This window comes from Oryctolagus cuniculus, chromosome 13 (assembly GCF_051225735.1).
Source record: "Oryctolagus cuniculus isolate XC-2025 breed Fujian yellow rabbit chromosome 13, ASM5122573v1, whole genome shotgun sequence".
Lineage (NCBI taxonomy): Eukaryota > Metazoa > Chordata > Mammalia > Lagomorpha > Leporidae > Oryctolagus > Oryctolagus cuniculus.
This window is the reverse complement of record NC_142879.1, coordinates 9707126-9719553: the sequence shown is the minus strand read 5'-3', so window position 1 is coordinate 9719553 and position 12428 is coordinate 9707126. Positions and strand designations below refer to the sequence as shown.

The window sequence follows — 12428 nt, the reverse complement described above, 5'->3', positions numbered from 1 at the left end:
ATTCTCTATTCTAGTTTACTGATTCTTTGTCCCCTCTGCTCTTGAACCATCAAATGAGTTTATTTAAGTTGTATTTATCAGTTGTGAAAATTTCATTTTGTTCTTTATATCTTTGTTTACCTGCTGATACTTTAAGTTTTTCATGTTTCCAGTTGCTTGCCAAATGATTTTTACAGTGGCTCTTTTAAAATTGTTGTCATAATTATAATATTTGTCATGTGACTATCAAGTTGAGGTTTTTGGGTTTTTAGTATGACTAATGATTATTGGTTAAAACCTGAGTATCTTGAGGATTTTATACTAAGACTTTGGATCTTATTTGAAACTTGTTTTAGCTGGTTTTTATGTGCACTGCTCTGGTAGAGTACATTGGGGCAACTGTCTCATTACTGGCAGGTGGGAGTGGAAGTCAAAATTCTATAGGTGGCCTCCATTGCTACCTGAGGTTAAATTCCTTGTTATTGCTGGACTGAGGTGGGGATTCCAGCTCCCCACAGGGCTTCCACTGATACAGCTGTGGCTGGCTGGGTAGGAGTGCCTTGGGGCTGCTCTAAAACTGAAGCTGCAGTCTTTGTTACTGGATGATGGTGACAGTTTAGGCTTGCTGTCCTTTGATATGCAAATAGATGTTGTTAGTCCCACCTGGCCTTTCTTGGCATCAGCCTAGGTGCCTCATTACTACCTGGGTAGGGAGGGAGCAAGTCACAGATTTTTCATTCAGAACACTCATGTAAAAGTTTTCTGTTTATGAACTCTTAGTTTAATTGTGATATATTAAATGTATGAATGCCATAATTCTTATAAAGGTAGGTAAATTGTTTAGAATATTTGTTATTTCAAACGTTTCAGGTGGCACTAACATAATTTTAAAAGAGTTGTAAAAATTTGTGATTGGTGAAATCTAGCTCTTTTTTGCTGCGATTGTACTCTTAGTCAATTGATAAATTTTCTTTGCCCATAGAATAAAGAGATAATGAATTAGTTTAATAACAATGCTTTTACAATTTTTGTTTCATTATAAACCTTAAAATAACTTTTTTTTACTAGGTACAGTGAAGGTGAAATTCGATTTAACTTAATGGCCATTGTGTCTGACAGAAAAATGATATATGAACAGAAGATAGCAGAGTTACAAAGACAACTTGCAGAGGTTTGTGGCCATATTTTTAAGTATAAAATTATTGCTTTATTATCTTCTGAGGGAAAATATGTACATACAGATTTAATCTATATCCTGAGTGGAGATTAGAATAAATTCTGGAATCAGGAGGCCTGGATTCAATTTCTGACTTCGTCATTTAATGGGTATATGAATTTCTCAATTACTTTATATAGCATGAGGAGAATAGTGTTTCCCTTATAAGGTTGTCATGAGGATTAAATGAAATAATATATAAAAACCACTGAAAATGACTAACATGAAAAATGCTATAAATGTTAGCAATTGACCACATTAAGTATTCAGAATTATTATTATTATTTTTGACAGGCAGAGTTAGAGAGAGAGACAGAAAGGTCTTCCTTTTTCCGTTGGTTCACCCCCCAGGTGGCTGCTACGGCTGGTGCGCTGCACCGATCTGAAGCCAGGAGCCAGGTGCTTCCTCCTGGTCTCCCATGCAGGTGCAGGGCCCAAGGACTTGGGCCATCCTCCACTGCACTCCCTGGCCACAGCAGAGAGCTGGCCTGGAAGAGGAGCAACCAGGGTAGAATCCGGCGCCCCGACCGGGACTAGAACCCAGTGTGCCTGCGCCGCAAGACAGAGGATTAGCCTATTGAGCTGCAGCGCCAGCCAATATTATTTCATTATATGTATAATTAAGCAAATTAGATTATAGTTCTCAGAGTTAATTAGGTACATTTAGAGTCACATGTAGTCTTCATTGGTCTTTATGCTCGACTATAATAAATACGATTGGAGAAGAGAATTAGTAATAGACAGTCATTTTTATAATGTTTGATCACATTTTTGAGTGTATTTAAGCAAATTTATAGCCATTAGTATGAGAGTATGGCAATATAGTATGTATTATATATCATATAGAACTTGGAAATATGGAAGGTACTGTTACAGGCTTTTATCCTTTAATATTACTGTTTTTAGGCTGATGTTCTGTTACTAGTATTAAGAGTAGAAATTCAAAATAATCATATTCTGTTTATCATTTCAAGATATTCTGTACTCTAGCCTCGATCGTTAGGGTATGCCATTTCTTTTTCTTTCCCCTAAGGAGGAACCCATGGATACAGATCAGGGTAGTAATATGTTAAGTGCTATTCAATCAGAAGTTGCCAAAAACCAGATGCTTATTGAAGAAGAAGTACAGAAATTAAAAAGATACAAGGTATGTTTTTAAAACTACTTTGTTTTAACATTGCAGTCACAGAGCAGGGTACTTTGAGGTGAAGGTATGTTCAGTGTTTGCTTTCTCTCCCCTCATTAACCAGTGTTGAATCATGCATTGAGTCACTGGTACTCTGTAAAGTTAAATAATGAGATTTCTACCTTTTTTACTTTTTAAAAAAAATTATGAACAGATTTTTAACCTACTTGCTGCTTCAGTTCACTGGAGTTATTTTCTTATTTATGCTCAAATTATCCTCATTAGCCATCGGGAGCTACTTTAGCCTATCACCTAAGTCCTTGTGACCTAACAACCCTAGTCTTTGACAGATTCCTTGTTTTCTAACAAAATGTTTCAGGCTCCCCTTATGCATTTTCTGCTTCGGACTTGAGATCAATAATGTTTTCAAAAATCCCTAGGGTCTTGTGGTGGAAAAGGGAGAATGGAATTCATAGTCTGGTTCTAAAAGCTCAGTGCTTTCTTGTGGTCATTGGTACTAAGTCTTTTCAGAGCTGAAAATAATTTTTGTTTGTTTCTTGTTTTAATTTTAAAGAGAAAATACCATGTGAATTCCTATTAATAGTTATTTACTACATAATGACATTTCAGTCAGCAGTAGACTGCATGTAGCATGGGTGTGCAGTAGGCTACACCATCTGGGTTTATAGAAGTGCACCGTGGTATGTGAACATTGACGTAATGCCCAAAGACAAATTTCTCAGAATGTGTACTTAATGTTAAGCCATGCACAACCACTTATTTGGGAGTCAAAGGACTTTATGCTTGAAAAGTTAAGAATTTGCTTCTTTTCTCATAAGCTAACATTAATTACTTATTCATTTTATGTGTGTATGATATACATCATATAAATATATGATGGCTATGTGTGTGAAGGCTTCAAAATGTTTGTGACAAAATGGCATTAGGAGGTAATGCACGTTTTCCAAGAGTTGTTCAATGCCCCATAATGTGTATGTATATGTACATATATAAAACATTCAGAATAATACTGTTAATAACAATAGAAAAGTTTTTTCCTTAGTCTTTTTTATTCCTTAGGATATATCCCATTTTGGACATTAAGTTAACTTACTATCCTTTAGTTCACTTGAAATTTTATTTCTTTTTGTTTTGATTTCAAGTTTTTTAGGGTGACTTTTTGGTAAATTCTTACTTAATTTTGTATAATTATGTCAAACGTTTATATAACTTGGATCCAAATACAGAAAGCAGAGTTAATTTTAACAGTGTCATTCTCCTACACCTGCAATCTGACCTGTATTATTTTTACAGACGGGAGTGGAGGGGAGGGACTTTGATTTTGGTGTGGCCTAACAGGGTTCTAGGTCTTTGGTGAAGCTCAGCTGAAGGCAGGCCTGCCATTTTTGGTGGCTCCCCAGTGTCAGCATAGTGCTCTGCATCATGCTGAACAGCCAGCGAATTTTTGTTAAATAAGGAGATGGCCTTGAACTAGGAGGATTTTTTTCAGGTGGAATTGGCAGGGGTGGCAGGTTTCAGAGTATTCCAGGCAGGAAAAGGAAAGGGCCAGTTTCAAGGTGAACAGGAAAGTAAGAGATGACAGCTTTAACAGTTTCCACTGCACATACTAAGAAAAGAACCAAATTATGTCATTTATATTAGGGTACTTCAAAAAATTCATAGAAAATGAAATTAAAAGATTATTGTGTAAAGAAATTTTGAAGTCCATATGCAGTTTTTCTTTTCTTTCTTTCTTTTTTTTTTTTTTTTTTTTTTTTTTTTGACAGGCAGAGTGGACAGTGAGAGAGAGAGACAGAGAGAAAGGTCTTCCTTTGCCATTGGTTCACCCCACAATGGCCGCTGTGGCCGGCATACCGCACTGATCCGATGGCAGGAGCCAGGTGCTTCTCCTGGTCTCCCATGTGGGTGCAGGGCCCAAGCACTTGGCCATCCTCCACTGTATTCCCGGACCACAGCAGAGAGCAGGACTGGAAGAGGAGCGACCGAGACTAGAACCCGGGGTGCCAGCGCCGCAGGTGGAGGATTAGGCTGTTGAGCCGCGGCGCCGGCCATGCAGTTTTTCATAATATGCACTTTCCCTGAGTTTTTAAAAGACCCCTTATATACCTGCTCAATGGCAATGAAGGGCTAGAAAGCACATTAACTTGGAGGGGTGTTCTCTCGATAGCACATAGTTTTCCACTGAAGCACAGACTTTTCCATTCAGTCTGTCCCTTCTTGATAACAAGTAATCCTGAAGAAAGATAGCTCTTGATCACAACATAAAGCTCGTCTCATTAGACTTGGTCTGATTATTTGTGTAGGTATAATAGCAAGAGCATTAATCACATAGACCTTCCTATGTTCATCACCTAGTCCTTCTTAAGTTTGCTTTTATGGTGTTTTTGTAAGTAATCTGTGGTTGGACTTTGCAAAGCCTCTATTACTTGTTAAGCCAAGGCTAAGAAGCCGTACTCAAGAAGCTTTACACATGTTCATGGTATTGATTTTTATTCTCACTGAGAACAAAATTTCATTACTTATAATATTTTTTCTATGAGAGTGGAGGATTTTAAGTTGGACGCAAAACGTTAAGTACCAAAAAATAGTCGATATTTAATATTGCTCTATTTTCAGATTGAAAATATCAGAAGAAAGCATAATTATCTGCCTTTTATTATGGAATTGTTAAAGACCTTAGCAGAACACCAACAATTAATACCACTAGTAGAAAAGGTAAGTATATCTTAATACGATTTAAATTTTCCAAAAATATAAAATACATTTTTTGGCATGAGTAGAGATAACATACTTTTTTAAAAATTTTTGCCCTTTTATATTATATGAGAATTAATTACATAATTACTGTAAAATAAAAATGATTGCCTGACTTTTTGGAAATTTTTTTTACTTTTCAGAATTCTTAGAGGCAAGAATTTAGATTGTGCTGTATTAAATTTTAAAACACTACCCTTTCTTTAGGCAAAACTAATTTTTATGTTAGTATTTGAAATGTTTTTATCCACTTAGCAAAATTTGAATTGGTACCATGAAAGTTAGAACTGGAATGGACATTGATGAAAGAGAAGAAAAGTAGGCTGGACTAAGATAACTTTTCTTATTCCTAAGTATCATTTCTGCTGAGGGTAAACTAGCTTAAGTTAGTGAAAATTTTTTATTTTTTTTTTCAGTGTCAGACAGTAAAATATCTGTTGAATAAATGAAATGACTTAAAAGTATTTCTAAGTTTATTCTGTAAATCAGTGTTTCTGAAAGTAACCAATGCTGAATACTCTTTAAAATACATGTTACCTGGCCCTTCCCTAGATATTCTGATATAGGGGAAGGAATCTTTAATAAGTCCCCCAAGTGATTCTAATGCAACTGGTCTGTGTACCACATTTTGAGAAACACTTTGAGAAGACACTACTAGGCAAATAAAATTTTGGACCATTAATTTAAAGACCAGACTACATGGTAGGTATATTTTTCTTCCTAATTTTAAAATTTACAAAGCAAAGATACATTTCAACCCAGCTGTTTCATATTATAAATTTAAAATAATATGAGATATGAGCTAATAAAATTTTTGTGTCTTATTACCTGAAAAATGTGACCCAACTTCTAGTGTTAAATGCAAAAATTATCACAGAAGACTGCTAAATCTCTTTTCCACAGAGGTTTTCTATTTATGCATCTTAGGGAATTTCAAAATGGGAAACTGATTTTCTTAAAATTTTAGTTACAGTTAGAGACACTGTTTCCCAAAATGTCTTGGTTAGTAGAGTGCTCAGATATGGTGTTCTCTGTATGAAACCTTATGAAATTCTTCTATTTTAAAAATGTTAAACAAAATAGCAATATGAGGGGAGTTCTGAAAGATTATGAAAAAAATAGAACTAACAGATAAGTTTATTTTGGTGCAAAAATATTTTTTGAATCCAGGCATAATTTTTTTCATAGTATGCATTTGCCATGAACTTTTTGAAGACCCCTGTACACATGGATTTAAATAAAATTTTCACCAAAATAAACTTTCCATTTTCCTTGAAGTTTTAGATGTACCCTTGTATGTAATGTGCTAAGTCATATGACATACTAAATTTTATTTATTGATGAATGTTGTTATGGATCCACAGATTTTTTAAAAAAGATTTATTTACTTGAAAGGCAGAGCTATAAAGAGGGAGAGACAGAAGAGACAGAGAGAAATCTTCCATATGCTGATTTTCTCACCAAATGGCCACAATGGCCAGGGTAGGGCCAGACCAAAGCCAGGAGCCAGGAGCTTCTTCAAGGTCTCCCACATGGGTGCAGGGGACGAAAGACTGGGCTGTCTGCTGCTTTCCCAGACACATTAGTAGGGAGCGGGATCAGAAGTGGAGCAGCCAGGACTTGAACTGGCGACCACATGGGAAGTCAGTGTTGAGACAGTGACAGCCTCTGTACCACAGTGCCAGCTTGGCAGATTTAAAATGTATAAATTTTCCTTTATAATTGTTCTTATGCCTTCCTAGTTTTTTGTTTGTTTGTTTAATATTTATTTATTTGAAAGAGGGATTTATTTATTTGAAAGAGAGAGGGAGAAAGAGAGGTATTTTCCATCTGCTGGCCCACTACCAGATGACTGCAATGGCCATGGCTGGGCCAGGTCAACGCAAGGAGCCAGGAAACTCCTCCTAGTTCTCCCATGTGGGTGGCAGGGGCCCAAGCATTTGGGCCATCCGCTCCTGGTTCTCCCAGGCCTTTAGCAGGGAGCTGGACGGGAAGTTTAGCAGCTGAGACATGAACTGGCACCCACATGGAATGCCAGCACTGCAGGCAGCAGCCTTACCTGCTATACCACAATGCCTGCATTGGTTTGATTTTTGGTTACAGTGCATCTCTATAGCTTTTCTGAGAACATTGGAGAGCAGCAGCTTTTCAGCTGTGTGTCAAGACGCTGATTCATTGGTTCATATTATTTTGGACACAAGGTGGCAGTATGTGAATACATAATGGTGGAACGCTGCCTTAGTCTGTCCTTGAATTTGCACTTGGGTTTGAGGAGGGTACTTATGACCTTATACGTTTACCTCTTTCTCTAAGTTGTTCTTTTATTAATAATATTAAATAGGTAAAATTGAGATGCACTTGTTCCTTGTCTGTATGAGTATCTGTTACTCTCCTGGGTTCTGAGGGGAGTTCAGACTCTTCACTTGATTGCAGTTCTTGAAATGTCTTAGCTGCAAGTACATTCCAGCTGTTAAGGCTTGGGGATACATACACGGCTAATACACATTCTTCTAAGCAACTTATGGTGAAATTTGGCAAAGGAATAGATATGCAGTTTGGTTACTGTGCTGAGTATTGTCATTCTGGTAAGTGCCAGAGTGAAGTCTGAGAGTACAGGACAGCTCTTAAGCAGCTTGATGGACACTTAAAATTTCATATCCACAGCATTTTACATCTGTGATTGAAATTAAATGCTAATTTGTACTAATACCAGCTGCCTTAGTACAAATATGTTTTTAGTTTCCTTCCTTTGGAAAAAAAAATCATTATGCCATATTGAAGTATCATTTTTACTGATAAATACAAATGTTAAAAAATAAAGCAGCTAAAAAACTGACAGAACAGATTAAGATTAAATTTTATAATTCCATATAGTATAAAGGCTTGAATAATGATAATTTTTCTCATATCACTATTAAATAATTACCTGTAGAATTCAGAAATGGATCATTAAATTGGAATGCTTTTGCAAAGGACTGGGGGGGGGTGTCAAGGTTAGATAAGAGAACAGCGTGTGAAAGCAGTAGAAGGAAGCAAACGAGGAAGATGTGGCTGCTCCGAGCAGAGATGTTAACCAAACCTGTGTCCGGGATTTGGGTTTGGAGTAACAGAATCGCCACAAACTGTAATTACATAACAGTACTTGAGCTAACATCTTTCCATTTCAGAGGCTAATAAAAAAAGTGGAACCTCGATGCAGTGTTTGAAGTTGCTTTGGATGCTGCATAAGCAACTTAGTCTGTCATTTTTTTATGGCAAGGAGAGACAATGATTTCAAAAAAGATTAAAAATCTTAAAATAATTATGTCAAAGTATGTAGAAGTTTCATAAATGGAATCTTAACCCGGCTAGCTTTGTTTTGTAATTTAAGAAACACATTTGGTGTATGGTACAAGAACCTTTGTAACTGTATTTTTAGGTTACTTCCTAAGCAGTTCTTAAGTGATACATATATATAACCCTTATGTAACAAAAACACCTGTAATAGGAGCCTGCCTGGGTTCCACTCCAGGCTCTGGCTCCTGACTTCAGCTTCCTGCTAAATGCAGACCCTGGGAGGTAGTGATGATGGCTCAAGTAACTGAGGTCATGCAGTCCACGTGAGATCACCTGGATTGAGTTCTGGTTTAAGCAGCCCAGCTCCAGCTGGGGCTCATCATTGCAGGCATTTGGGGAATGAACCAGTGAATTCGAGTTCTGTCTTTGTCTCTTTCTGCATCTCTCTCTCTTTTCTGCCTCTTGAATACCTTAAAAAAAAAAAAAAAAAAAAAGCTGAACCTGAGACCTAAATGATTCTTTGTTTTAGCAGATTGCCCAGGTCATTGGTATGCATACTGAGAAGCAGTGCTGTAGCGCATGTAATTTAACCTTTGTGGAGGTTTCTCTGTATGTTAGCCTTGAGCTTTGGCTTCTTCACTGACAGAAGAATAAACTAGAATTACTGTGCTCAAGCTGAATAATTGTCATGAGGACCAAATGAAATGTGGGAAAACATTTTTAGGTCATTTAAGTAAGGTTTACTGATCCCACAGTTACATAGTCCTTTAGTGACATGTTAAACTCACACATTGTTATGTTAAACTCTGGTATTGATACATGTAGAAACTTACACTCAATTGGAATAAGAAATGGGCAAATGTGTATGTGTTTTGTTTTGGAATACCCATAAATGAATTTGACCTTATGGAATGAGCTTTAAAATTATTGCTATTATAATACTGTATTTCAATTAAAAATAAGAACTACAAATCAACTTTAATGATTTCTGATTAGGGGCACAGTAACTGTGTAACTGTCCAGGAATAGTTTGTGGTGAGTCTCAAGTGAAAATATAATGCTCTAGAAATCTTGTAAACATTGGGTTTTAGGCTGTCGCTCCCCCTCTTCCTGGAGGAACGACACAGGACCCTGCGCTGTTCTTTTCTGCTCGGCCCTCCCCGGGTTTGCTGCTGGTCCTTCCCGGGTTGGCTACCGTCCCTTCCACCTCCGTGGAAGGGCGGTTCCCCCTGCCACTTTCCCCACTTCCGCGGGGGAGTGGCACACTGCCGGCCGGCTCTCTCAGGGGCTGCTCAGGTGTTCCTCAGATGTTCCCGTTAGATGTTCCTGGTGCATGCTGTCTCTCTCCTCCCTTATAGTCCTCTTCCACCAATCCCAACTCTGCTACCCACACGCCGAGTACGCTGCTCTCCTCCAATCAGGAGCAGGTCCTGCTGCTTATTGGTTGAACTGGAAGCAGCTGCGTAGAAGCTGTTTTCTCCTCTCCCAGCGCCATATTGTGGGAGAGCAGATGCATAGAATAAGTCTTAATTCCAGTAACTCAGTCTAGTCCGGGTTGCTCCCCACATAGGCCTTTTAACTTAAGAATGCCCTCTTAGGCACTCTTTATTTTAATATAGTCTAAAACAGACTTTTAAGATTTTGTAACACACTATCTTTCATTTTTAGGCAAAAGAAAAACAGAATGCAAAGAAAGCTCAGGAAACCAAATGAAGAAGATTGTTTGACTGTGTTCACGTTTCTGCTTCTTCCACTGATGTTCATGGAAACCATTAAGTATACCGAACTTTGAGCAACATCCTCATTGATTCAGTGCACGTTTGGCAGTAGTGCCAGTCTGTCTTGTCTTTAGTGCATGGACTCATAAACTTCTTCCCTAGCTGCATCATGTGCATGTAATGCATATTAAATAAAGTGGTAATAAGAGTGCTTGCCCAAATTCCATTATTTGACATTGGAACTGAGAACTGCTAGATATGTATCATACCATAAGTAACTTACAAAGTGCACAAATGGTATTCTTTATCTGCAACTGTTGTACTTACAATTTTCTGATCTTTGTATTCAGTTGCATAGTTACAATTTATAAATTGCAGATCCCAACTAAACTGAATGTCCTGTTATCATTAGTGGGAAAAAAAAATCAGCATTTTTATCTTTGATATATGAGTGTTTTGAGGATGTTAAAACAAATTGTATCTCCTATATCAATTATTTGAAAAAGTATGATTTTTAAGGCTGATAATTTGAAGTGAGCAAAAGTACAATTTTCATCACAATTTTTGCAGACACTTCAGGTGTTTGGGGTTAATCATTTACGTATTGTAGAGTTGTCCTGGGAATGTCTGAGTACTATGCTTCAGGTTAAGAATAAATTGTAAATCTTAAAATGTTTTGGTGTTACTTGCAGTTTGTCAACCTTTTTTTTTAAGTTGTTAAGCTGTGTCTATTGAAAATGGTTGACAATTCAGGCTACCTGCTTTGAAGAAGTGACGGCAGTGGGGGAATCCTTCTGTGCCAATTTGAACAAAATTAGTATACCCGACACTTTTCTAGAGCCATGTACAATTTGCTTCACAGTGGATTTTTTTAATTGCTTTTAAGAGTTGCTTTTTTTTCTTACAAAGTAATGCTGTACTATATTCTTGTTCCTGATCTTTTCCAAGGTAAACTTTAAAGGAAATTTTATAAAAGTTTTTATAAGGAAATCTACCTTTTTCTTTACCAAGCACGTATTTGAAGCTGATTCATGACTTTTAAAACATTTTATTATTTATTGTAAAATAAATTTGACATAATTTATTTTATTAGGGAAAACTGTGTGCCCATCTTTTAGCTTCAACACATGAGTTTTTGAAGATTATTTTTAAGCTTACTAATTGTGTATTAAATGACTTAAACTAATGAAGGAAAATTGGTGGTAAACTGAATAGAAAAATAAGCAAAATATTTTTTCACACAGAATTTAAATTGATACTAAAGAGTAATGTGTAGGTTTTCAGTTATTTGTGGGTAAATATATTTTGGTCTTGATACAGTAGTAATTATGGAGTGTTTCAAAGCTGTGATACAATTTTTAAAAACAATTTCCTAAGGCCTATTTTAGGCTCATGTTGATCCCATTAATTTATTTCAGTTTAATTTGTATAATCTCTTTTATTGAGGCTTAAATTTTGTAAAACAATGTAAGGGTTATTATAGTAAGTAGTACCCAGTAATCAATATGGCATGATGCTGACGTAAGGATCAACAAATGAGCGAAGTACAAAAGAGAGCCTAAAACAGATTCACATTTATGTGATCACTTGAATTTCAACAAAGGTAGCAAAGGAATCCAACAGGGAAGGAAACTCTTTTGAAAAATGTAGCCAGAATAGAAGAGCTGAATATCCACATGGAAAACAATGAACTATGACCCCCTACCTCACAAAAGTTAATTTTAGGTGCTTCATAGACCTAAGGATACCGCTAAAAAGTATATTGCTTTTCAGCAGAATGCATAGGTGGGTATATTTGTGACTGGAGATAGCCCAAGGTTTCTTAGGTCACAGAAAGCAATACTCATAAAAGATCCAAGATTAGGGTTTGTCACTGAAAGACACTGTTAATAAGAGTAACTAGTATCAAATAGCGTTTAAAAAATAACTTTATAAAACTACTGTATTTATAGATACAGACATTTTTGGTTATTAATCTAATTCTACTAAAATTTCCTGATAGGAATTTCCATAGCTTTAGAATGGTTTATTTGCTGCTGCTTTGATGATTGCAAATGCATTGTTACACTTAATGATTATTTCTGCCTGTGAATAAAGAAATATGACTTGATCTTGTCTGGGTCCTATATATTGCTGGTTTGAGACTAAGATGGGAAGCTGAGGGATAGAGAAAATATAGGAATAAAGAACAGTCCAGAAATACATAGGCAGACCATTTTAAAGGGATATTTTAAAGAAAGTTTCTTTTGCTCATTTACTTTGGCCCTTTATTTTCTGAAATCTCCGTGATTGGGTGGGTGGAGGCCCTGCCGTTCTGCTTTATGCCTTTTACAATGGC

The 12428-nt window shown here is 36.5% G+C and overlaps 1 protein-coding gene across 13 annotated transcripts in view; it reads left to right on the top strand.

Annotated features, from left to right (window-relative positions):
- Window positions 1-12200, top strand: part of UCHL5 (ubiquitin C-terminal hydrolase L5) — a 39207-nt gene extending 27007 nt beyond the window's left edge. For 4 of the 13 annotated variants that reach the window (XR_016219480.1, XM_089312019.1, XM_089312021.1 and 1 more), the window contains 4 exons: window positions 1048-1150; window positions 2232-2342; window positions 4959-5057; window positions 10041-12200. Coding sequence is in view for 6 of the 13 variants with exons in the window: in XM_089312019.1 (XP_089168145.1) it covers window positions 1048-1150; window positions 2232-2342; window positions 4959-5057; window positions 10041-10085 (358 nt within the window). In the remaining 7 variants the exon portion in view is untranslated. Of the gene's footprint in view, window positions 1-1047; window positions 1151-2228; window positions 2343-4958; window positions 5058-5648; window positions 5799-10040 lie in introns of all 13 variants that reach the window. The other 9 variants (XR_016219479.1, XM_089312017.1, XM_089312020.1 and 6 more) reach the window with 3 other exon arrangements.
- The last annotated feature ends 228 nt before the right edge of the window (window positions 12201-12428 follow it).